At 49.4% G+C, this 25,850-nt stretch overlaps 1 protein-coding gene and 1 long non-coding RNA gene across 14 annotated transcripts in view; one reads left to right on the top strand and one right to left on the bottom strand.

The window, feature by feature from the left end:
• The window catches only part of SLC9A5 (solute carrier family 9 member A5), a 33,926-nt gene extending 13,432 nt beyond the window's left edge, over positions 1 to 20,494 (top strand). For 6 of the 11 annotated variants that reach the window (XM_035282111.3, XM_035282117.3, XM_035282112.3 and 3 more), the window contains 15 exons: positions 1,985 to 2,287; positions 4,408 to 4,571; positions 4,760 to 4,838; positions 5,108 to 5,285; positions 5,825 to 6,045; positions 6,267 to 6,469; positions 6,701 to 6,790; positions 6,888 to 6,958; positions 7,678 to 7,807; positions 8,930 to 9,018; positions 9,178 to 9,304; positions 13,895 to 14,065; positions 14,596 to 14,662; positions 15,657 to 15,794; positions 19,032 to 20,494. In XM_035282111.3, the coding sequence (XP_035138002.1) occupies positions 1,985 to 2,287; positions 4,408 to 4,571; positions 4,760 to 4,838; positions 5,108 to 5,285; positions 5,825 to 6,045; positions 6,267 to 6,469; positions 6,701 to 6,790; positions 6,888 to 6,958; positions 7,678 to 7,807; positions 8,930 to 9,018; positions 9,178 to 9,304; positions 13,895 to 14,065; positions 14,596 to 14,662; positions 15,657 to 15,794; positions 19,032 to 19,504 (2,504 nt within the window). In that variant the 3' untranslated portion in view covers positions 19,505 to 20,494. Of the gene's footprint in view, positions 1 to 1,984; positions 2,288 to 4,407; positions 4,572 to 4,759; positions 4,839 to 5,107; positions 5,286 to 5,824; positions 6,046 to 6,266; positions 6,470 to 6,700; positions 6,791 to 6,887; positions 6,959 to 7,677; positions 7,808 to 8,929; positions 9,019 to 9,177; positions 9,305 to 13,894; positions 14,066 to 14,595; positions 14,663 to 15,656; positions 15,795 to 19,031 lie in introns of those variants that run through there. The other 5 variants (XM_078357403.1, XM_035282107.3, XM_078357404.1 and 2 more) reach the window with 4 other exon arrangements.
• LOC144580518 (uncharacterized) lies at positions 1 to 25,589 on the bottom strand. Of its 3 annotated transcripts, none has more exons than XR_013530092.1 (3): positions 25,450 to 25,589; positions 23,963 to 24,051; positions 1 to 87 (listed from the first exon to the last, which is right to left on the bottom strand). It is a non-coding gene; the product is annotated as an uncharacterized LOC144580518 (long non-coding RNA). The 3 variants fall into 3 exon arrangements; XR_013530090.1 differs by lacking the exon at positions 1 to 87 and adding an exon at positions 17,797 to 17,917; XR_013530091.1 differs by lacking the exon at positions 1 to 87 and adding an exon at positions 18,725 to 18,855.
• Between the last annotated feature and the right edge of the window lie 261 nt (positions 25,590 to 25,850).

Genomic DNA, 25,850 nt, shown 5'->3' on the forward strand with positions numbered 1-25,850 from the left:
CCTAAATCATTGTTCTTTTTCTAGTTTGGATGACATCTCCTATGGAAGTAGAGAAGAGAGCCTCCTTTTCACAAGCCAAAGAAAATCCTAAAAGTGGGGGGAAAGGCAGAACATTCAGAAACACCTTCCCCCAGCTTCATTGCTAGGAGACTTTTTCCCTTTTATTAAACAAATATTTACATTGAGCTCACTATGTGCCAGGCACTGTTCTAGGCCCTTTGGGTACAGCTTTCAAAGGGTACTGTCTTGGCATAGGGTCTCACACAGGCTAATTTAGAGGCCTCCCCCAGCACACCAGGGATTATGTAGAGAGAGAGGTGTTCACTTGTGGTCTGAGAACTTAAAGGAGAGCCAAAGATTTTCTTTTAGAGGACAAAAATATGAGTGGCAATAGTGCTAGAAACCCTTTCTTCTCCCCTCCTAGAGACAGAACTGTTCTATTAACATTTGGTAAGAACCTACTATGTGTCGGACATTATGCTAGGCATATTGCATACTTTATATCATCTTATCCTCACCCTTGATGCTGGGTATTTTTCCTATATTACAAAAGAAGAAGATGAAATTCACGTAAGTTAAATATTTGCCTGAGAACACAGAATGTGCTAAGGCTGGAAGGAGACCTGGAGATCTCCTGACTGCTAAACCCAAAGTTTTTACGCAGTCCTGAGCGAGTCCATATAATGGAAAGCATATTGGGCTAGGAGTCTACAAGGCTCCTAGGAGGTATAAAATACATTCTGGTCTAGTTAAGGAGTTAGGACTTATAAATAGGTAAATTTATTGAGTGCTTACTGTAAAGTAGTGTGCTAAGTGCTTTTCAGTAGATTGTCTTTTTTTTTCTTTTTTTTTTTTTTTTGAGACAGAGTCTTGCTCTGTCGCCAGCCTGGAGTACAGTGGCGCGATCTTGGCTCACTGCAACCTCTGCCTCCTGGGTTCAAGTGATTCTCCTGCCTCAGTCTCCCGAATAGCTGGAACTACAGGTGTGCACCACCACTCCCAGCTAATTTTTGTATTTTTAGTAGAGAGGGGGTTTCACCATGTTGGCCAGGATGGTCTCTATTCTGGACCTCATGATCTGCCTCCTTGGCCTCCCAAAGTGCTGGTATTACAGGTGTGAGCCACCATGCCACCTGGCCTTTTTTTTTTTTTTCTTAAGACAGAGTCTCACTCTGTAGCTCAGGCTGGAGTGCATGACCTTGGCTCACTGCAACCTCCACCTCCCAAATTTAAGTGATTCTCCTGCCTCAGCCTCCTGAAGTAGCTGGGACTACAGGCACCAGCCACCACGCCCGGCTAATTTTTGTATTTTCAGTAGAGACAGGGTTTCGCCATGTTGACCAGGCTGATCTGGAACTCCTGACCTCAGGTGATCTGCCCACCTTGGCCTCCCAAAGTGTTGGGATTACAGGCATGAGCCACCATGCCCAGCCTGTATATTATCTTTTTTAATGGTCCCAATAATCTTGTGAGATCATTATTGTTTTTACTCCCATTTCGCTGATGAGAAAACTGAGAGTCAGAGAGGTGAAGTTATTTGCCCTAAGGTTACAGAACTAGGCTTTGAATCCAAGCAGTCTGACTTCAAAGGCCCTGATTTTTACAGCTATTTTATATATAGAAAGATACTGGGTAGCATTTGCTGAGGTTCAAATAGTGGCTATGGATAAGGGAAGTCAGAGAAAAGTGAGGTTCCCTGAGAATGAAAGTAGAGAGGAAGGGACATTTCTAGAAGAGGAAAAAGCAGTAAAGACCTAGGTTACCATGTTGTGACAGAAACACTAACAAACAGATGACTTTGACTGCAGAGGAGGGAGTAGCCCTGGAGACTGGAAATTCTAGAAGTCTTGCATATTTCTCCTCCCTTGGTCCCAGGGTCAGGAATCCTGACTTTGACTAACCTTCTAAGACTGGGAGGGTATACGCCTAGGTGCGGGAGGATATTCCATAAACTGATGCACCCTGTCCTCTTTTTGCATTGCAGTGTTTCACCTGTCTCGGAAAGTAACATCTCTGGTCCCTGAGAGCTGCCTGCTGATTTTGCTGGGCCTGGTGCTAGGGGGCATTGTTTTGGCTGTGGCCAAGAAAGCTGAGTACCAGCTAGAGCCGGGTACCTTCTTCCTCTTCTTGCTGCCTCCTATTGTGTTGGACTCGGGCTATTTCATGCCTAGCAGGCTGTTCTTTGACAACTTGGGTGCCATCCTCACCTATGCCGTGGTAGGCACACTCTGGAATGCCTTCACAACAGGTGCTGCCCTCTGGGGCTTGCAGCAGGCTGGACTTGTGGGTGAGTGACTCTAAGACCTGGGCTTTGCCAGACCCATTGCCCCCCTCCCCTGTCCTCCAGCTCTGAGGTCCCTGCTGGTGTGAGCCTTGCTCTGAAAGCTCTGTCCTAGGTCCCTCCCACTGGAGTGCAAGGCAGTGCTCCCAGTGGGCTTCAGGCCTCATCTAAGTCTCTGCCAGTCTGGGCTTCTGCAGCATAACAGCTGAGCAAGAGCCTGGCTCCCAGCTGTGTGTAGGCTGCCAAGGCTGGGGAGCCTGCGTTACCACTCTGTTGCCTCCTGCCCTCTGTTACCACACTGCCACTTGCCAGCCCTGCTCCCCTGAGGCACAGCTGTGCACCATTTCTGCAAGGGCCTACTGTCCTGGCTCTGTCTAGGCCAGGTCAGGGTGGTTTTCTGTTTTTATTATTATTTTTTCTTAACTACATATTGTCTATAATAAATTTATTATTTAAAAAATAAATACCTATTATAAATCCATCAAATGCTGGCACTACACTGGGTTTTCTCTTCTTACTTACCTCATTGACTCTTCATAGCAACACTTTTGGGGTATAGTTTGTCACATTTAATGTATGGGGAAATAGAACCCCCTTTGTTGTTTGCTGTTAGGTCCAAGGTTAGCAGAAGAGGACCGTTTTATTGTTTGTTTTTTTGAGATTGAGTCTCACTCTTGCTCAGGCTGGAATGCAATGTCATGATCCCGGCTTACTGCAACCTCCACCTCCTGGGTTCAAGCGATTCTCCTGCCTTAGCCTCCCAAGTAGCTGGGATTACCAGCATGTGCCACTAATTTTTGTATTTTTAGTAGAGACAGGGTATCACCATGTTGGCCAGGCTGGTCTTAAACTCCTGACCTCAGGTGATCTACCCACCTCAGCCTCTCAAAGTGCTAGGATTAGAGGTGTGAGCCACTGGGCCCGACCTCAGGTTTGTTTTACTGAGGCTCTTTGCCTTTAGGTTGCCCTCTCTTGCTACCTCATTCTTTATTTCCTAATCCAAGAAATTCATTCAACCCTGAAGGCTGATGATTCATACTTTTTCCAGGGTATTACAAGAAGATGTTTACAATTGCTGTCTAGGACTCTCACCTGGTTTCCCTATTGAGGTAGTACACTACTTAGGGCAGGAAGGGAAGGGAATACATCAGATCATAATAACAGTAGTAATCCTAATACATAATAATATCTTCTGAGTGCTTACTTTGTGTTAGGCATTGGCTAAATAAGGAACTTTTTGAGGTAGATATTGTTATTAGTCTCAGTTTAGACATGGGGAAACGCGGGCTCATAGAATTTATATGACATGTTCTAGTCCCACCTGAGGTGCTTTTCTTACTTTGTTCAGTCCTCCACCCCTGCTGAGAACTGTGTTACATCCCTTTGGCTGGGAACCACAGGTGTGGGAGAAAGCACTCTTTCATTATTCTCCCTAATAAAAATCCAGTTAGCAGCCAATTTCTATTTGCTAGTAGTTATTAGTACTGCTACTACAGTGTTTTTTTCCCTAATTCTATTTTACTTATTTATCTTTTTTGAGACTGAGTTTCACTCTATCACCCAGGCTGGAGTGCAGTGGCACGATCTCAGCTCACTGCAACCTCTTCCTCCCTGGTTCAAACAATTCTCCTGCCTTAGCCTCCCAAGTAGCTGGGATTACAGGCACATACCACCACACCCAGCTACTTTTTGTATTTTTAGTAGAGATGGGGTTTCACTATGCTGGCCATGCTCATCTCAAACTCCTGACCTCAGGTGATCCAGCATGCCTTGGCCTCCCAAAGTGCTGGGGCGCACCTGGCCTTTTGCTCTATTCTAAATGGCTGGGTTGAGTTTTGAAACAATCTTGTGAGGCAGGTAGATGAAAAGGCATGGCTAAGGTAAGTCATATGACAGTGACAGAACTAGCATCACACAGTTGGTAATTGGCAAAGCCAGGCCTTAGGCATAGGTAGCTTGACTGAAGTCTCCTGATCTGCAGGTGGATGCTGTCTTTGCCATCCCAAGTCCTCTTTGGGCTTCCTCATTGTATCAGCAGGGGTGGAGCCTGGGCTTGTCAAAGGGCATGCTGCAGGGGACTGGGTTGTCCTCAGTGACTGGACTGTCCTACACCTGTCCGTCAATAGCCCCTAGGGTGCAGGCTGGCTTACTGGACTTCCTGCTGTTTGGGAGCCTCATCTCGGCGGTGGACCCCGTAGCAGTGCTAGCTGTCTTTGAGGAGGTGCACGTCAATGAGACTCTCTTCATCATTGTCTTTGGCGAGTCCCTGCTCAACGATGCAGTCACCGTGGTGAGCATGCTCAGCTGGCTGCCATTCCCTGACCCCAGGCTGCATGTTCTGACCAACTGGGGGTCTGCACAGATTCAGACCCTTCCCATGGGTTCCCTGGGGCAGATATGCTGTCTGCTTTCACTGTCTCCCAGCAGTCCCAGTTGCTGCCTTCCCGCCTCACTGCTGACTCTCCTCTTCTCGCTCAGGTGCTGTACAAGGTCTGCAACTCCTTTGTGGAGATGGGCTCTGCCAACGTGCAGGCCACTGACTACCTGAAGGGAGTCGGTCAGTATTTCCCCACTCCCAGCTAGCATTGGAGGTCTGCCTCCCCTGGGTTGCTGAGGCCCTTCCACCCCATATCAGCACAGAGGAGGCTATTTGGGTTGCCTTATCTCCTCCCCTCTTCTATAGAGAAATGGGGTCTGGGAGCGGCTTGCCAGGGATCCTGGCTCTGGGATTTTGAGCCCCTGGGAGTGTGGTGGGCATCATCCCTCACTCCCTGCCAGGGTAGGGTCCAGGCCAGGGGTCATGCTGACAACCCACTCCTCCCCCAGCCTCCCTGTTTGTGGTCAGTCTGGGCGGGGCAGCCGTGGGCTTAGTCTTTGCCTTCCTCCTGGCCCTGACCACACGCTTCACCAAGCGGGTCCGCATCATCGAGCCGCTGCTGGTCTTCCTCCTCGCCTATGCAGCCTACCTCACTGCTGAAATGGCCTCACTGTCCGCCATTCTTGCGTGAGTTCTGGGGACCTTGCAGGCAGATAGCTGGGAGGGGGCACTGGAGATGGTTGTCCCTCATAGGGACACAGGGAGGAACTTCAGGAGTCCTTAGATTTCCCTGACCCTTTGTGGTAGTGGGAGCCTCAAACTCTCCTGGGGAGATAGTAAACCTCAGGTAATATTCCAGGAGCTGCCTCCAGAACTGTCCTCAGCACCCTAAAACCCTCTGGGTGTAGGATGGGCTGGAAGTAAACTTTAAGGCCTGGGGTCACCGGCTCTGGGGGCCATAGCACTTCAGAAGCTGCATCAGACAGCCTGCTAGTCAGAGCATGTTCCTCCCACCTTCCCCTCCATGAGATACTGAGAAGGAAGCCTGGAGATCTGGACTTGAAGCCCAGCACTACCATTCAGTCTTCAGGCCTCCCCGGGCTTCAGCTCTGAGAGTCTGATATCCTGTGATGGGCAGTGCTCCCTCCTGAAGTATGCTCAAACCACAGAGGCTGAGCCCCCCTGGAACCCTTCCCCACTTTCCCTGTCTCTCTATCCTCTCCCAGGGTGACCATGTGTGGCCTGGGCTGTAAGAAGTACGTGGAGGCCAACATCTCCCATAAGTCACGCACAACTGTCAAATATACAATGAAGACTCTAGCCAGCTGTGCTGAGACCGTCATCTTCATGCTGCTTGGCATCTCAGCTGTGGACTCTTCTAAGTGGGCCTGGGATTCTGGGCTGGTGCTGGGCACCCTCATCTTCATCCTGTTCTTCCGAGCCCTCGGTATTGCTGATACCCTCTGCTTTCCCACTCTCCTTCCTGTCCCGCCCCTGCCTGCAGCTCATCTCCCCTTCTGAGTCCACATCCTTATCAATTCCTAAGCCTCCTCTTGTTGCTCACCTCTCCCAGCCCCTGTTAGACCTCAGCCCAGATACTTGGTGATATCCACTCCTATGTCCTCCACTCCCAACGCTTTGCTCCCACTGGCCTCCCTCCCGCTGCAGGCGTAGTCCTGCAGACCTGGGTGCTGAATCAGTTCCGGCTAATCCCTCTGGACAAGATTGACCAAGTGGTGATGTCCTATGGGGGCCTGCGGGGGGCTGTGGCCTTTGCTCTCGTCATCCTACTGGATAGGACCAAGGTCCCTGCCAAGGACTACTTTGTAGCCACCACTATTGTGGTGGTCTTCTTCACAGTCATCGTGCAGGTGGGAGTGCCCACAAGGCTGGGTAGGGAGAGGGTCGGGCAGACCCTGGGGGAGTCTTGGAGCCTATGGGACAGGGGCTCCTCTTCCCGCTGAGAGATGGAGGGCCCTGACTTCCTAGATCTTGAGTGCAGTGGGGTGGGGGTACCAAAGCTGAGGCCTCATTATGGGGAGAGAAAGGAAGCAGGGAACTGAATAGGAATAAGGCAGGGCTCACCTCCTGCCTGTCCGTAGGGCTTGACCATCAAGCCACTGGTCAAATGGCTGAAGGTGAAGAGGAGTGAGCATCACAAACCTACCCTGAACCAGGAGCTGCATGAGCACGTGGGTACCAGAACCCCAGCCCTAACCTGTCCCTCTTGACCATCTCCTATTTTGGGCAAAGTCCTGATCCAGTCCCCCTACCCGCCCCCCCTTCTAGACTTTTGACCACATTCTGGCTGCAGTGGAGGACGTTGTGGGGCACCATGGCTACCACTACTGGAGGGACAGGTGAGGGAGCTGCCCCGAGGCTCCTTCAGCAGCAGCAGCAGCTCCACCAGCCAGGGAAGCATGGGGGATGTGCCACACTTCTGAGAAGGGACAGAGCCAGGTTCAGGCTGGGTGACCTCTGCCTGAAGCCCTTCAGTGGCATCCCAGTGCTCTCAGGTTAAGACAAGGTTCCCCAGTGTGGGCTGCTTGGCCCTGCATGGTCTGGCAACTGCCAGACTCTAGCCTCATCATGCTCTGCTCCATCTTTCACTGTCTGCCTGCTAATTCTATGGACCCTACCTTAGAGCCTCAGGACCCACCATGCTCCCCCAGCCTGGCCACTGGGACCCTCTCTCTACTAGAACACTCCCTCACCTCCCTCTCACTTACTCAGCTTCAATTCATCCTTCACAACTCACTGTAGGCTTCAATTCCTTAGGGAGGCCTTCCCTGGCCTCCCTGATTAGGACATATCTGTGTCATATTCTCCAATTATCCTTTATAGTTCTTGTCATGGTCGCAATTTTATAGTGATTTGGAATAATTTCAATTATGGTTAGCCTTTCCCATGACACTATAAATTCCATGAGGGCAGGGACTAGCCTTGAGATTCTCCCTGGCTGAGGCCCATATCTAAAAAGCCAAGTCAGTGCTGATGGTGTCCTTGCCCCATCTGAGGAAGGGCCTCATGGCCAGGCCTTGGGAATGGGACTCAGGGCCGGGCCTGGCATCCTCTGTAGGTGGGAGCAGTTTGACAAGAAATACCTGAGTCAGCTGCTGATGCGACGGTCAGCCTACCGCATCCGGGACCAGATCTGGGATGTGTACTACAGACTCAACATCCGGGATGCCATCAGCTTTGTGGACCAGGTGGGCTACCAGCTACCAGGTGGGCCAGTGGTGGGTGGGCAGATGGGCAGCAGAGCAGGACAGAAAGGGGTGTCAAGCAGCCAGGCCTGAAGGGAGCTGGGAATTCCTAGCTGGCTCCGTGGTCTGGTTAAGTGGCAGCTAGCTCCAGGAAGCAGCTGGGCCTGGTGCTGACATTCAGAGTCTGGCAGGCAGTCCAGAGAGGTGGGAAACAGCTGGATTCTGGAGTCATCAGATGTGGCTCAACTGTTATCACTTCCAAATTTGTGACCTTGGGTAAGTCATACTCTCTGAGCCTGTTTCCTTAGCTGTAAGAAAGCAGGCATAAGAAGCTGGGCATGGTGGCTCATACCTGTGATCCCAACACTTTGGGAGACCAAGGTGGGTGGATCACTTGAGGTCAGGAGTTTGAAATCAGCCTGGCCAACATGGTGAAACCCTGTCTATACTGAAAATACAAAAACTAGCCAGGCGTGGTGGTGTACGCCTGTAATCCCAGCTACTCTGGAGGCTAAGGCAGGAGAATCGCTTAAATCCAGAAAGCAGAGGTTGCAGCGAGCTGAGATCATGCCACTGCACTCCAGCCTGGGCAACAGAATGAGACTCTCAAATATAAAAAAATAAATAAATAGGCCAGGTGCGGTGGCTCACACCTGTAATCTCAGCACTTTGGGAGACCAAGGTGGGCAGATCACGAGGTCAGGAGATCAAGACCAACTGGGCCAACAAGGTGAAACCCCATCTCTATTGAAAATACAAAAAAAATTATCTGGGCATGGTGGCGCACACCTGTAGTCTCAGCTACTTGGGAGGCTGAGGCAGGAGAATCGCTTGAACCCAGGAGGCGGAGATTGCAGTCATGAGATCTCGCCACTGCACTACAGCCTGGGCTGCAGTGCAAGACTCCATCTCTAAATAAATAAATGAATAAATAAAAATAGGAAGTAGGCATAAGAGTACCTATGCCACAGAATTTGTGGGTTTGATGTGGAAAGTGCCTAGCACAGTACCTGGCATGTCAAAAGAGTAAACTACATGTTCCTTATTATTATTTTCTTTATTGCCCCTGACTCCTGGGCCACCTTGCATCTGATTGCCGGCTAACCGTGGTCTTGACGCCTCCAGGGAGGCCACGTCTTGTCTTCTACAGGTCTCACTCTGCCCTCTATGCCCAGCCGCAATTCTGTGGCAGAGACTTCTGTCACCAACCTGCTGTGAGTCCTTGAGCCCTTTCCTCTTCCTCATACTCATCTCCATTGGGCCCTCTCTCTGAATCCCTTCTGGGGAGATTTGTCAGCACCTTTGTATCTGCCCCTCTTCTGGCCTATGCTTCCTGCCCCCTCCCCAGCACATGTGTCCCCTGTCTCCTGCAGGAGGGAGAGTGGCAGTGGAGCATGTCTGGATCTGCAGGTGATTGACACGGTACGCAGCGGCCGGGATCGCGAGGATGCTGTGATGCATCATCTGCTCTGCGGAGGCCTCTACAAGCCACGCCGTAGGGTGAGAGCAGGCAGGCATCAGAATTTTGAGGGGGTGGAGGTGGTCTAGGGAGAGCTTAAGAGGCAGTTGGCACCAGCTTGTTAGACAGCTGCAGATGCCCAGCTAAAAAGTGTGGGTTTCAGCCGGGCGCAGTGGCTCATGCCTGTAATCCCAGCACTTTGGGAGGCCAAGGACGGGGGAATCACTTGAGGTCAGGAGTTTGAGATCAGCCTGACCAACATGGTGAAAGTGAAACACCATAAAAAATTAGCTGGGTACGGTGGCACGTGCCTGTAATCCCAGCTACTTGGGAGGAGAATCACTTGAATCTGGGAGGCAGAGGTTGCAATGAGCTGAGGTCACACCACTGCACTCCAGCCTGGGTGACAGAGTGAGACTCCATGTCAAAAAAAAAAAAAAAAAAAAAGGGTATGTGTTTCATCAGTAATAAAAAACCTCTCCTTTATTTTTATTTTTTGTAGAAAGGGTTGGCCTAATACAAGCATGTTTAAGAATACCTTCTCTGGTAGCAGAATGCAGATCAAATTGGAGGGGGTGAATTGAGACGCTGGGAAAGCCAGTTGGGAAGCTGGAGTGAAATGTCATGGATTAGGGCCGGGTGGTGTGATTGGCTTTGATGGGGAGAGGAGACAGAGTACTGGGGGCCTTGAGGGTCACTGGAGAATCATGGGGTCACAGACAGAAGCAGGAGCACTGAGGAAGTCTCCTAGATCAGCTTAGCCTGTGGAAGGTGGGCATCTGTTTTAAATAATGGAAGTTAGTCCAATGCAGATAATTAAGCTTTTCGGCTGGAAAGGCCAAGCCCATCCAGGAGAGAATCTGTTGCAACCCCACAAGAGGGCAGCAAGCCATTACCTTGCACCTTTTTAAAATGGGAAGCCACCAGACATCACCAGTTCTGGCAGTTTTAACAGTCAAAGCTCTTCCTACTGTGGAAACAGAATTGGCCTCCTTTAACTTGCACCCACTGGTCCTGATTTGACTCTTTGCAGCTCTACAGAATGAATCTTCCAAGGTTTCAAGACAGTTCCATTTTACACAGGCTCTCTTGCCTTTTCCCGGTGTGTCTTCTCCGGACTTAAAAAACAGGGCCCAGAATGGAAGTTGCTACTCTAGCTGTGGCTGGCCAGGGAAGGGCCTAGAAGCTCTCTCACCATTCTAGTTCTAGAACTTGCTATTTCTCTTCCCATAGCCCAAGATCCCTCCAGTCTTGGCTTACCACCCTGGGACCCCACATTGTCCTTAGAATCTGCTAAACTCCCAGGTCTGCCTCAGTTAATGGCTGTCAGAACCTGTCTCATCCCAACCTGTGGAGTTCTTAAAAAACCTTTTTCTTATTCAAAATTCCAGTAGAGAGAATAAAATAACTCATATTTATCTATCAACCAGCTCTGAAAAATCAGTGCATGATTAATTCTATTACATTCTATAGCCCTACCACATCCCACCCACACTTTATCTTTAAAAAAAAAACTCCAGACATCATATCACATCATCTCAAAATATTTCAGTATGTCTCTCTAAGTGGCAAGAACTCTTACATCCAGTCAGTATTCAATAAATATCTTTTTTCCAGCTGGATGCTCAGGATCCAAATTAAGTCTACATTTAGCATTTTGGAAATATGTCTCTTCATTAAAAAAAGTCTATAATAGTTCTTTCTCCCCTTTTTATCTCCCTTACTATTTATTTATTGAAGAAACTGGATACTTGGTCTTGGAGAATTGCACATTTTCTAGATTTTGCTGACTGTATTCCAGTAGTGTTGTTTAACGTGTTCCTTCATTCCCTATATTTCCTGGTTGTGAAATCTAGAGGTCTGATCAGATTCAGGGACATTCAGTAGGTATGCTATATATTTTCTGTGGTGCCACATCAGGAAATACATAATGATTTGGTGTGCTGTGTGTGTGTGTGTGTGTGTGTGTGTGTGTATGTGTATGTGTATGTATAAGATTGGTCAGTGGGTTCAGTCCAATCAGTTCAGTCTGTTTTTTAAAAATCTGGAATGAGTTTGTGTGTATCATGTTAAATGTCATCTTACTTACTTTAGCCCATCATCCCACTGTTTGGTTCCCATGTCTGCCACCAAATGTCTCCTTCTTAGATTAATATAATCTGAAAATGTGTTAATCCTGTTAACTTTGTATTCATCCAAATCAACATAAACATGTTGAACAGGATAGAGCTGAGGACAGAGCCCTGTGGCATGCTACTAAAGACTTTCCTCCAGTCTGACATGGATCAAGCATTTTTGGGGTATGGTAACTTAACCAGTTCTGAATCCACTTAGTATGACAACACAATCCACAATTTATCATGTTCTTCATAGAAATATCATTAGAGAGAGACAGAGATATCTAGTATGCAGTTAGAAAGATAAGATTATAGTTTAATAGATAAGGCTGGAGAGAGATTTGGAAGCAATCCTTATCAGGTTTTGTCACCTGGCTACCACAGAATCCCCTGGGGAACTTCCTGGCTTAACCTGAAGATTCTGATTCTGCAGTTTGGAGTGGAACTAAGAATCTGTGGTTTTTTTTTGAGTTGGAGTTTTGCTCTTGTTGCCCAGGCTGGAGTGCAATGGTGCAATCTCTGCTCACTGCATCCTCCATCTCCCGGGTTCAAGTGATTCTTCTGCCTCAGCCTCCTGAGTAGCTGAGATTACAGGCATGCACCACTAGGCCCAGTAGGTTTTGTGTTTTTAGTAGAGACGGTTTCTCCATGTTGGTCAGGCTGGTCTTGAACTCCTGACCTCTGGTGATCTGCCTGCCTCTGCCTCCCAAAGTGTTGGGATTACAGGTGTGAACCACTGAGCCCGACTGAATCTGTGTTCTTACTAAGTTGCCCAGGTGATTCAAATGCAGCTGGTCTGATGACTGATATTCAAGAACCACAGGTCTATATCACTGGGATAGCTGGGGTGGACAGAATGAATAAGTTCTCTGGGGAGAGTGTTTCCTGGGGAGAGAGGAGGGCTAAAGATAACACTGAGGAATGCACATGGGAGAAAAGGAAGGCGAGCCAAAGACAAGGAACCCTTGGAGAAACAGTGACAGGTGGTGTCTCAGGCCTGGGGCAGAAAGAGGGCTAGATGCTGTGCAGAGGCAGAGCCCACCACACTGGTGACCAGCGAGAAGGCAGCACTGTGGAGTTGTGGACCCCAGGGTTGGATTTCTGGTATTTAAGGAAGTGGTGAGTAGGAGAGAACGTGTCAGAATCAAATTCTAAAAGTGTGGCAGCAAAAGGGAGACAATAGTGTTCATAGAGAGTTTCTTTAATGAGGCAAAGGCAGGAGCTTGAAAACAGAGGGGAGGGAGCCAAGTGGTGAGGGAAGGGGTGAAGAGACAGGAGAGTGGAGAAATAGGAGGCAGCAGGAACTGCTGGAGGCAGGAGGGGGAACTGAACCATGTGGAGACTGGGGCTGGGCAGCAATGAGCCTTGTGAAGGAGATGGACCCCTTCATCCCAGGAAAGAGGGTGCCTCCTGGTGCATAGGTAGTGGAGGAGGGCAAATGGAAGACTTGAAGGGGGCTCTTAGAACTGGTTTAGGGAAGCAGAAAATATGAGATAAAGGGACCAGACTTGGGATGTGAGGCAAAATAAGATTATCTGGCAGGTGCTGGGCAGTATTTCAGGGGATTACCACTAGATGATGAAAAGGTGCTAAGCAGGGAGGGTAGAGGTAGAGGCAGTCTAGGTGAGTGTGTAGGCAGGCTTGGTCTTTATGAGAGTTAAAAAGAGCATAGCCAGGTGCAGTGGCTCATGCCTGTAATCCCAGGACCTTGGGAGGCCAAGGTGGGCAGATCACCTGAGGTCAGGAGTTCAAGACCAGCCTGGCAATATGGTGAAACCCTATCTCTACTAAAAATACAAGAATTAGCTGGGTGTGGTGGCAGGTGCCTGTAATCCCAGCTACTCGGGAGACTGAGGCTGGAGAATTGCTTGAACCCTGGAGGCGGAGGTTGCAGTGAGCAGAGATTGTGCCATTGCACTCCAGCTTGGGTGACAAGAGCAGAACTCTGTCTCATAAAAAAAAAAAAAGAGCAGATGATAGGGGTGAACCTAAATTATTGGGACCGAGAAGGTCCAGGGTGTTAGGGGAGATAGTTAACGAAAGTTCAAAGTGCAGCGCAGGATATCATGATGGTGGTTGTAGAAATGGCTAGATGGGAGAATCCAGCTGGAGAAAGGATCCTGTGTAGCCAGAAGGGGGCAGGGAGGCTGGGCATCTGGGCAAAGCTCAGATCAATGGAGGTAGAATGAAGAAAATGTTCCCCATGTTGTCATAGTACCAGAACAAGACAGAGGGTCACCTTCAAATCAGAGAGAATCGGGAAAGGATGGCAAGGGATCGAGAAGGCCAGGTTTGGGGGAATAAGTTCTGAGATAAAGGGAAGCTTCTCCCAGGGAATTGAGAACACAGAGTCTCTGGCTGGGTTCCTCTTGTATTTTGTTTTTCAATCCATTGTTAATTCTGGAAAAGCTGGGCTGGCAGGACCTGTGTTGAATATGGTGGGGCTGTGGCCTGGGGTTCCTGTGGGAGGCCAAGGCATCTGGCCTCATAGCGAGGTGGGGCTGTCATTGCCAGTACAAAGCCAGCTGCAGTCGCCACTTCATCTCAGACGATGCGCAGGAGAGGCAGGACAAGGAGGTCTTCCAGCAGAACATGAAGCGGCGGCTAGAGTCCTTCAAATCCACCAAGCACAACATCTGCTTCACCAAGAGCAAGCCACGACCCCGCAAGACTGGCCGCAGGAAGGCATGTCTTCTCTTAGGGACTCCTCTTTGGAGCTGGAGGCTGATAGCATGCAGTTTTGAGCCCCCCAAGTGTTAGGATCCAGCTTAGAGGGACCCCCAGTTGGATAGTCCTTAGACACTTGATGACTGTTGCCTTTTGGGTTCTCCTTTAGATGTTCTTAGAGCCCCAGAGGGGTAAGGTGATACCTTCAGAGGGGGAGCAGCCTCTTGGCCATGTGGTCACCTGCTGGAAGGCAGCAGGAGCTCTTACCAAAAATGAAAAAGGCGGGAGAAAAGGAGATTCCTTTGAGGGGCAACTCCATGAGCCCCTAAATCAGCCCAGACTGATGCATCCAGATTTCTTTTTGGGGCATGGTTCACTCAGACCCTACAATTCTTGCCTGGTTGGCCAAGGGTTGTAGAACCAGTGGGACTGATGCAAATTCCCTCCTGCTGGGTTAAGAAAACTTGTCCTCCTGTTGACCCCACCAGATGACAGGGTTGGGTGGGGAGCTGGGGCCAGAGGCTCAGGTTTTCTTTCTTGGTCCTCAGAAGGATGGTGTGGCGAATGCTGAGGCTACAAATGGGAAACCTCGAGACCTGGGCTTTCAGGACACAGGCAAGCAGGGAGAAGGGTGGGATTGAGGATGGGAGGAAGGAGGGTAAGGGCTGGGGGTCACCACCCAGAATCCTGGAGGACCTGCTCCAGGGTGCATTTTAAGCACCATGAGCTGGGGCTCTTCCCCCAGGGACTTGATTTCCAACTTGGAAATGTTCAAAGCAGTTATTAGACAATGGATGACAGGAGACATCTGATTGCTAACTAGGGGTTACAGGCCCCAAGGACTTGGAAAAGGTGTCATGGAGAAGGGGGAGCTTGGTCTGGGCTTGGAGGATGGATGGACCCTGGGGCCCAGTGTACTGTCTGCAAAGCCAGTTCTGTTTTGCTTTTTTGAGATGGAATCTTACTCCGGTGCCCAGGCTAGAGTGCAGTGGTGCCATCTCGGCTCACTGCCACCTCTGCCTCCCAGAGGCAAATGATTCTCCTACCTCAAATGATTCTCCTACCTCAGCCTCCCAAGTAGTTGGGATTACAGGTGTGTGCCACTATGCCTGGCTAATTTTTTTGTGTTTTTGGTAGAGAGGTTTCACCTTGTTGGCCTGGCTGGTCTTGAATACCTCACCTCAGGTGATCTGCCTGCCTCAGCCTCCCAAAGTGTTGGGATTACAGGCGTGAGCTACTGCACCTGGCTACAAAGCCAGTTTTGTATTATCTGAATGTTAATGGGACTTCCAGCAATCCAAGTGCTCATGTTTCCAGTGGATCATGGCCTTTGGGGCTGACAAAAAGGATGGGGGAGCTAGAAAGTGTGGTCCTCATGGCTTCCTCTGCGGACTTAGCTTCCTCTGGTTGCCTCGTTGGGCTCTGCAGTGTCACTTCTCTTTCTCCCAAGTCACCACCTCCTAGGCCAGTGCTTGAAACAGCCAGAGGAGAAAGTAGGTGTCTCTGCCAATGTGTGTTCTGCTTAGGGAGACAGAGCTGGCTTAGGGCTATGCAGTCCCAAGAGGCAGCTGCCAGCCCAGGCCGCCTGACTTTGCTCATCTCTGTCCAGCTGCTGTCATATTAACTGTGGAGTCTGAGGAGGAGGAGGAGGAGAGCGACAGTTCAGAGACAGAGAAGGAGGACGATGAGGGCATCATCTTTGTGGCTCGGGCCACCAGTGAGGTTCTCCAAGAGGGCAAGGTCTCAGGTAATGGCTTCCTCCCTGTCCCCCTTCCCTCTGGAGCAAGCTGATTTCCTTTCTCTTCACCCATGGCCTCTACTCCAGACAACTCCCTTTTCCTATTCACCAGCCAGCATTTGCAGACCATCTTCATGTCAGATGCCTGACATAAATGATACTCAACCCTTACAACCACCAAGATGGGGAAATTGAGCTCAGACAGCCTAAGGGACTCGTGACTTGTCCAGCATCACATAGTAGAACCAGAATTTGAACCTGACCCATCTGACTCCAAAGCCCACAGCCTTTTTAAATATTATTTTATTTTAGACAGAGTTTTTTAAAATTAATTAATTAATTTATTTATTTATTTTAGAGACAGGGTTTCACCATGTTGGCCAGACTGAGATCTCAAACTTCTGACCTCAGGTGATCTGCCCGCCTCAGCCTCCCAAAGTGCTGGGATTACAGGTGTGAGCCACCGCACCCAGCCCAGACAGAGTTTTGTTCTTGTGGCCCAGGCTGGAGTGCAGTGGCGTGATCTTGGCTCACTGCAACCTCTGCCTCCAGGGTTCAAGCAATTTTGCCTCAGTCTTCCGAATAGCTGGGATTTCAGACATGCACCACCACACCCGGTCTCAAACTCCTGACCCCAGGTGATCCATCCGCCTTGGCCTCCCAAAGTGTTGGGATTACAGGCGTGAGCCACCACATTCAGCCTTTTCTATTTTTTCTTTTATTTGATGCCATTCTTGCATTGCAATATTTTTTGAGACAGGAGCTCACTCTGTCACCCAGGGTGGATCACAAATTGCACAATGGCATGATCATGGCTCACTGCAGCCTTGATCTCCAGGACTCAAGTGATCCTCCCACCTCAGCTTCCTGAGTATCAGGGACTACAGGTGTGCACTAGCACACCCAGCTGATTTTTTTTTTTCTTTAAGATGGAGTTTCACTCTTGTTGCCCAGGCTGGAGTGCAATGGTGTTATCTCAGTTCACTGCAACCTCTGCCTCCCGGGTTCAACTGATTCTCCTTATTCAGCCTCTGGAGTAGCAGGAATTACAGGAATGCACCACCACCATGCCCAGCTAATTTTGTATTTTTAGTAGAGACAGGGTTTCTCCATGTTGGTCAGGCTGGTCTCGAATTCCCAACCTCAGCTGATCCGCCCACCTTGGCCTCCCAAAGTGCTGGGATTACAGGTGTGAGCCACTGCACCCAGCTTTTTTTTGAGACAGAGTTTTCCTCTTTTTGCCCAGGCTGGAGTGCAGTGGTGCGATCTCGGCTCACTGCAACCTCTGCCTCCTGGCTTCAAATGATTCTCCTGCCTCAGCCTCCCAAGTAGCCAGGATTTACAGGTGCCTGCTACCATGCCTGGCTAATTTTTTATATTTTTAGTACAGACAGAGTTTCACTGTGTTAATCAGGCTGGTCCTTTCTTTCTTTTTTTTTTTTTTTTTTTTGAGATGCAGTCTTGCTCTGTCACCAGGCTGGAGTGCAGTGGTGGGATCTCAGCTCACTGCAACCTTTGCCTCCCGGGTTGAAACAATTCTCTTGCCTCAGCCTCCCTAGTAGCTGGAACTACAGGCATGCACCACCATGCCCAGCTAATTTTTGTATTTTTTATAGCAACAGGGTTTCATCATGTTGGCCAGGATGGTCTTGATCTCCTGACCTCATGATCTACCTGCCTCCGCCTCCCAAAGTGCTGGGATTACAGGTATGAGCCACTGCATTCAGCCTATTCAGGCTGGTTTTGAACTCCTGTCCTCAGGTGATCCACCCGCCTTGGCCTCCCAAAGTGCTGGGATTACAGGCATGAGCCACCTCTCCCAGCCCAACCAGCTAATTTTTAAACTTTTTTGTAGAAATGAGGTTTCGCTGTGTTACCCAGGCTGGCCTCAAACTCCTAGACTCAAGCAATCTTCCTACCTTGGTCTCCCAAAATGCTGGGATTACAGGTGTGACTCACCATGCCACCCACACCTTTTCAAGGCCATGCTGCCTCCCTTTATATTCTAGTGAGGAACAGGAAGTAGTGAGCAAACCATGGGCTCTGTTGAGACCCATGCCCTCAAGTAGAGCCTCAGGTGAAGGTGGCAGCCTGACCTGGAGTTGGAGACTGAAGTCATCAAAATGGAATTACTGTGGATAAAAATACAGTATATAAGCATTTCTGTGTATGTATAGAGGCCTAATTCACTCATAATGTCATTATCACTGGTGGCTGGGACCCTCAAATGTTTTTACAAATTTTTTATTATAGGAAATTTCTTTCTTTCTTTCTTTCTTTTTTTCTGGTAGCTGGTATGTAGCTAAGGAAATTTCAAAATATACAATGATAAAACTATAAAATAAATTCCCATCTATCCATTATCCAGCTTCAATAATTACCTACTCATAGCCAATCTTATTTCACCTAAACCTCACCTATGCCTCTCCCTCCACTGGGTTCTTCTGATGCAAGTCTAAAATGTCATTATCACTTTATCAATAAATACTTCAGTATATATCTCTAAAAGGTAAGAATTCTTTTATTTTTTTTCTTTTGAGACTGTCTCTCTCTGTTGCCCAGGCTGGAGGGCAGTAGTGCGATCACAGCTCACTGCAACCTTGAACACCCAAGCTCAAGCAATCCTTTTGCCTCAGCCTCCAGAGTAGCTGGGACTTCAGGCACAAACCATCATGCTCAGCTATCTTTTTTTTCTAGTAGAGATGAGGTCTTGTTATGTTGCCCAGGCTAATCTTTTTTTTTTTTTTAAAGTTGGAGTTTCACCATGATGGCCAGGCTGGTCTTGAACTCTTGACCTCAGGTGATCCACCCACCTTGGCCTCCCAAAGTGCTAGGATTACAGGCGTGTGCCACCACAACTGACTAATTTTTGTATTTTTAGTAGAGATGGGTCTCACCATGTTGGCCAGGCTGGTCTCTAACTCCTGAGCTCAGGTGATCCACTGCCTTGGTCTCCCAAAGTGCTTGGATTACACGTGTGAGCCACTGCGCCTGGCCAACTTTCCTTATTTTCATTTGTTCGATAGGGATTTCTCGAGCAACTACTGTGTGCCCGGCCCTGTGCTAGGTGCTGCGGATAAAGTGGAGAGCAAAACCAGCTGTGGTACTTCCCCTCAGCAAGACATTCATAGATAATTGCATAAATGGATGGCATATGGAAACTGTCGCATGAATTTATGAGAATGTGCTTATACTTGAGTTTTCCACTGTATTGGTAATGAGTTCATGTACACTCTTTGTCCCCAGGAAGCCTTGAGGTGTGCCCGAGCCCACGAATCATTCCCCCCTCCCCAACATGTGCAGAGAAGGAGCTCCCCTGGAAGAGTGGGCAAGGGGACCTGGCAGTATACGTGTCCTCGGAAACCACCAAGATTGTGCCTGTGGACATGCAGACGGGCTGGAACCAGAGCATGTCATCCCTGGAGAGCCTAGCATCTCCTCCCTGTAACCAGGCCCCAACTCTGACCTGCCTGCCTCCCCATCCACGGGGTGCTGAAGAGCCCCAGGCCCCTCTCTACCCGCCTTCTGATCCACGCCCTAGCTTCGCCTTCCCCCCGAGCCTGGCCAAGGCTGGCCGCTCTCACAGTGAGAGCAGTGCTGACCTCCCACAGCAGCAGGAGCTGCAGCCTCTTATGGGCCACAAGAACCACACCCATCTCAGCCCAGGCACCGCTAACTCCCACTGGTGTATCCAGTTCAACAGAGGCAGCCGGCTGTAGCCCAGGGTCTTGGGGAGGAGCAGGAGGTGGAATCCCTGTGGGAAATGCTCCCTGGGTGATGGGTAGAATCCTTGCAACTTGACATGAAGCCAGAGGGGTCTGGGCTGAAGTAGCAATTGAGCTTCCTTGGGGCTGGTCAGAGGGGTCACCTGAGCTGGTCCTCACAGGGGCCTTTCTCGCCACCTCCCTGCTCTTAATCCCTGCCACCTTCCATTTCAGTAAGGCCTCTACTCTGGCTCCGGATCCAGTCCAGGCCTTCTAGGGACTAGGTCCAGAGACTTGGGTTGCTGGTCCCCCTTCCCTAGTGGGTTTTCCCGGAGACTCTATAGACAGCTGCTCCTGCCCCAAAAGCTAGGGCATCAGTCCTCAGTGAATGCCAGCCTTCCCTGTCCCCATTCCCTCCCCAGCACTGGGTCACTGGCGCCCTGGCAGTGAGGCTCTGTGAGGGGCTGGCCCTCAGAGGAACTGGAGTAGGAGGTGGGGCAGGCTTCAACCTTGGGCTTTGCTGCCCTGCTGGGTCAGCTACCCATAGTCCATTTTTTTTTAGGGCAGTAGGAACCTCTGCTTCCAATTCCTGCTTTAGCCCCTTCCATTTGCTGTCAGGTATTGGGGTAATAGTTCCTCCTTTTCTAAGACCAAGGCTGGGGGCTGGGACAGACTTCAGTTCAAGGCTGCTGCTGAGCTGGGGTCATTCTGGGATCTGCTGCTCTGGGTCCAAGTCTGGACCTTTCTGATCCTTGGGTCTGGGTTTTTTGAGGAGGAGACATAGTGGCCTCTGGGCTGTCATGTCACCACCTGAACATTCCCCAGAGAAGGAACCCAGTATCTCAGGGCTACTGCTCCATTGCTCTGGGGGCTGGGATGCCTGGCTAAGCTGGGACGCCTGGCTAAGCAGGGGCTGACTGGGTAGCAGGTGATTTTCCAGGGGTTAGCACCTGCCTTGTGTTTTGTACCTTGAACCTAAGACACATTAAACATCTCTCAGATGGATGAGTGTCTTGTGTCCATGTATCAGGTGGTTCTTAGGGTGGGGGGCAACAGGGGCATCTGGTGAAGGAGATGAAAACCCAACTACCTGCCCCAAGGATTGAGAATGGAGAGGAATCCTAGGCAAAACTGTTCATCCTCTGGTCCCCTGTCATGCATCCCCCATACCTTTCCAATATTGTCCTCTTAGCAGGGGACTGCAGTGGTGGTCAAGAGGATCACTATTTTGGCATGGAACCACCGAACTAGAAGTCTACAAAATGAGAAAGGCTAGCAGGGAAAGACCCTAGAGGTCAGGTGCTAAGCTGCCCTGATGCAGCCATCACATACCTAGGACCAGATGAGCATTTCTTGAAAACCTGGACTCAGGTAATAGGACACATGAACAGAAGTGGCCTTTTGCACATGACAGGTGGGAGGGCAATCTCAAGGGCTCAAGGGATTTGGTCACCTGGAGTGTTTAATTTTTATTTTTGGAGACAGGATTTTGTTCTATCACCCAAGCTGGAGTGCAGTGGTACAATCATAGATCACTGCATCCCTGGGCTCAAGGAATATTCTTTTTTTTTTTTTTTTTGAGAAGGAATTTCGCTCTTGTTATCCAGGCTGGAGTGCAATGGCTCGATCTTGGCTCACCGTAACCTCCGCCTCCTGGGTCCAGGCAATTCTCCTGCCTCAGCCTCCCGAGTAGCTGGGATTACAGGCACGCACCACTGTGCCCAGCTAATTTTTTTTGTATTTTTAGTAGAGACGGGGTTTCACCACGTTGACCAGGATGGTCTACGAACTCTTGATCTCGTGATCCACCCACCTCCCAAAGTGCTGGGATTACAGGCGTGAGCCACCGCGCCCGGCCTCAAAGAATATTCTTGATGCAGTCTCCCAAGTAGCTAGGACTACAGGTGTGTACCACCATGCCTGGCTAATTTTTTAACTTTTGTTTTTACTATATTTATTTATTTTCAGAAACAGAATCTTATTCTGTCACCCAGGCTAGAGTGCAGTGGCATGATCTCAGTTCACTGCAACCTCTGTCTCCTGGGTTCAAGTGATTGTCATGCCTCAGTCTCCTGAGTAGCTGGGACTACGGGCACATGCCACTATGCCTGGCTAATTTTTTGTATTTTCAGTAGAGACGGGATTTTACCATGTTGGCCTGGCTGGTCTCAAACTCCTGACCTCAAGTGATCTGCCTGCCTCAGCTTCTCAAAGTGCTGGGATACAGGTGTGAGCCACCACACCTGGCATATTTTTTTTTCTAGAGATGGGGTCTCACTATGTTGCCCAAGCTGTTCTTGAACTCCTGACCTCAAACAATCCTCCTGCTTTGGCCTCCTCAAGTGTTGGAATTACAGGTATGAGCCACCTCACCTGGCCATGATTGGAATTACAGGTATGAGCCACCTCACCTGGCCTGTTTACGATGTAAATCAGATAGTGTAGGGTCCAGAAACATGAATTGAAATCCCTAGATAACAGTAGTCCCCAAATCCAATTCCGCTGGTGTCTGAAGGACTAAAAAAAAACTGGGCTGAGCACAGTGGCTCTCATCTATAATCCCAGCAATATGGGAGGCTGGAGGTGGGCAGATCATGAAGTCAGGAAATTGAGACCATCCTGGCTAACATGGTGAAACCCCATCTCTACTAAAAATACAAAAAAAAAATTAGCTGGGTGTGGTGGCATGCACCTGTAATCCCAGCTATTTGGGAGGCTGAGGCAGAAGAATCACTTGAACCTGGGAGTTGGAGGTTGCAGTGAGCTGAGATCACACCATTGCACTCCAGCCTGGGCAATAAGAGTGAAATTCTGTCTAAAAAAAAAAAAAAGAAATTTGGCTCAGGGATGTGGCTCATGCCTGTAATCCCAGCACTGTGGGAGGCCAAGGCAGGCAGATCACTTAAGGTCAGGAGTACAAGACCAGACTCACCAACATGGTGAAACCCCATCTCTACTAAAAATAACAAAAATTAGCCGGGCATGTTGGCACTCGCCTGTAATTCCAGCTACTCGGGTGGCTGAGGCAGGAGAATGGCTGGAACCTGGGAGGTGGAGGTTGTAGTGAACTGAGATCATGCCACTGCACTCCAGCCTGGGAAGCAGAGGGAGAGAGACTCCCTCCCCCTCCAAAAAAATATTTGAGAGCTAGGCACAGTGGCTCATACCTGTAATCTCAGCACTTTTAGAGGCCGAGGCAGGTGGTTCGATTGAGGCCAGGGGTTTAAGACTAGCTTGGGCAATATAGCAAGCCCCTGTCTCTATCAAAAAATCAAAAAAATTATCTGGGAGTGGTAATGCATGGCTTTAGTCCCAGCTACTCAGGTGGCTGTGGCATAAGAATCGCTTGAACCCAGGAGGCAGAGGCTGCAGTGAGCCGAGATCATACCACTGCACTCTAGCCTGGGCGACAGAACAAGACTCCATCTAAAAAAAAAAATTAAATAAAAAAATATTTATATATTTGAGATATAAGTCACATACCATAAAAATTCACCCATTTAAAGTGTACAGTTCAGTGTTTTTAATATACCTACAGGGTTGTGCAGCCCTTACCGCAATCTAAATTTAGAACATTTTTATCATCCCCCCCAAAAAAACCCTGTACTCATTAGCAGTCAGTTCTCATCCCTGGCCCTCCTCAGCCCTAGGTAATAACTAACCTACTTTCTGGCTCTCTGGATCTGAAGGACTTTTGACACACTTGGAAGGTTATATGTTTAGCCAAGTTACCTTTACTTTTTCTGCATTATGCGCAGGTAAGGTGTGATGAGAAGAAAGAGTGACTTGGGCTTTGCCCTCAGGTTGTTTATGGTCCACAGTGATAAGGCCTAGTAGTTAACCAGTAGTGAACAGCTTATTTATTTTTATTTTTTTTGAGACAGAGTCTCATTCTGTCACTCAGGCTGGAGTGCAATGGCATGATCTTAGCTCACTGCAACCTCTGCCTCCCGGGTTCAAGCAATTCTCCTGCCTCAGCCTCCCAAGTAGCTGGGACTACAGGCGTGCACCACCATGCCCAGCTAATTCTTTTGTATTTTTAGTAGAGACGGGGTTTCACCATGTTGACCAGGATGGTCTTGATCTCTTGACCTCGTGATCCACCCACCTTGGCCTCCCGAAGTGCTGGGATTATAGGCGTGAGCCACTGCGCCTGGCTGAAACTTTTTTATTTTTTATTTTTTGAAGATGGGGTTTCATCATGTTGGTCAGGCTGGTCTTGAACTCCTGACTTCAGGTGATCCACCTACCTTGGCCTCCAAAGTTTTTGGATTACAGGCGTGAACCACCACGCCTGGCCTCAATTTAGTAGAGATGGAGGTTTTGCCATGTTGGCCAGGCTGGTCTCAAACTTCTGACCTCAGGCAATCTACCTGTCTTGACCTCCCAAAGCACTGGGACTATAGGCATGAGCCACCATGCCTGGCCATAGTCAACAACAGTTTAGAGTCAACAGCCCCAGCTGTCACTTACCAGTGTCATTCTGGTGTGTTACATGCTCTCTCTCAGCCTCAGTGTCCTCATCTTTCAAATGAGATAATCATACTCACTCCATAAGGCTGCTGTCAAGATTAAATGATAAGATTTAATGGGAAGAATCTACACGGGGCCTGGCTCAAGGTAAGAGATCATAAATGTCATCTGTCAGGCTGGGCATGGTGGCTCATGCCTGTAATCCCAGCACTTTGGGAGGCTGAGGCAGATGGATCCCTTGAGGTCAGGAGCTTGAGATCAGCCTGGCCAACATGCTGAAACACCATCTCTACTAAAAATACAAAAATTAGCTAGGCATGGTGGTGCACTCCTGTAATCCCAGCTGCTTGAGAGATTGAGGCAGAAGAATCACTTGAACCCGGGAGGTGGAGGTTGCAGTGTGGGGGTAGATGAGCATGGTGGGTTTGATGGGGAGGCAGGCAGGTGTCTTGGACACAGGAGAGGAAGTGCGTCAAGCACTCATCCATGGGTCCTTGCTGTGTGACTGGGCAGGATGGCCTGAGCTGAGAGAACTTGGCTGGGGAAGGCTTCATGAAGGAGGTGCTGTGCCCCAGTCTCAAAGGAGGAAGGATTTTGATTAGGGGAGTTGGGCATGGGCCTTCAGGAAGAGAAGCCAATGTGAGACTAGAGTAGTAATCAGATTTGTTTTCCAGGCCAGTTTGGGAGGTAGATGGGAAGGCTGTGATGCCTCTAAATGGCCTTGAATGCCATACCGAGGAGTTTGGAGTTTATTTAGGCCAAAGGCAAGAGACATCTGGAAGTTCTGGAGTATTTGTTGCCCTCAGTATTTTGGGTCACACTGAAGAGGGATGTGTAAGGTGAATGACTGTGGGTCTGTTGTCACTAGGCCCACTGAGGCCCAGAATCCTCCCCCTATTTTTATTTATTTATTTATTTTTGAGACAGAGTCTCATTCTGTAGCTCAGGCTGGAGTGCAGTGGCATGATCTCAGCTCACTGCAACCTCCGCCTCCTGGGTTCATGCAATTCTCTTGCTTCAGCCTCCCAAGTATCTGGGATTACAGGCATGCACCACCACATCTGGCTAATTTTTGTATTTTTAGTAGAAACCAGGTTTTGCCATGTTGGCCAAGCTAGTCTGGAACTCCCAACCTCAGGTAATCTGCCCTCCTTGGCCTTCCAAAGTGCTGGGATTTTGTGGCATGAACCACTGTGCCCGGCCCATTTTTGATTGAGTCATGTTGGCAAGAAATGGGAGGCTGAGGGAGAGTTGGGGAAGGGTCAGGGGAGGGAGGCCCATTCTCATTTTATGATCTCAGTGGAAAAGGCTGCTGTGAGTTGATTCTGCTGCCAGGAGAGCCACAGAGACAGGCCCCATGAATCACTGCTCAGTCCTGCAAGCTCAGCCCACAAAGCCTTCTGTGGTCAGCCACCCCAGGCTGGCTCCAGGCCCAGCTCCCCAATATTCCCTACTAGGCTTCAGTGTGTCCCCATTTCTATCTGTACCTTTGCCATCCTGGGCCATGCATCCTGTAGCTCTCTACCTCTTCTGTCTCCTTTCAGGCTGAGTCTCTGAATCTGTCTCCATTTGTGACTCTGGTTTCCATCTGATACATAGATGTGGAACCTCAGGAGGGCAGGGGTATGTGACCGGTGTCAGATACCCCAAAGCATTTATTCTGTGCCAGGCCCTGTGCTGGATGCTGGAAGTACAGAAGTGGGTAACATGCAGTCTCTGTTTCCATGAAGCTTACAATGCACATTCTTTGCGGAGTGGAGAAACCAGGGCCTAGCCCTGCCTCTATCTCAGTGTGGCTGTACCTACCCTGAATCTGCCAGCTGTGCTCAGGGTACTAGGGTCAGCTGTAGCCTGTGGCTTGAGGTTCTTGTTTGCCTCTGGCTTTCAC

Source organism: Callithrix jacchus, chromosome 20 (assembly GCF_049354715.1).
Source record: "Callithrix jacchus isolate 240 chromosome 20, calJac240_pri, whole genome shotgun sequence".
Classification (NCBI taxonomy): domain Eukaryota; kingdom Metazoa; phylum Chordata; class Mammalia; order Primates; family Cebidae; genus Callithrix; species Callithrix jacchus.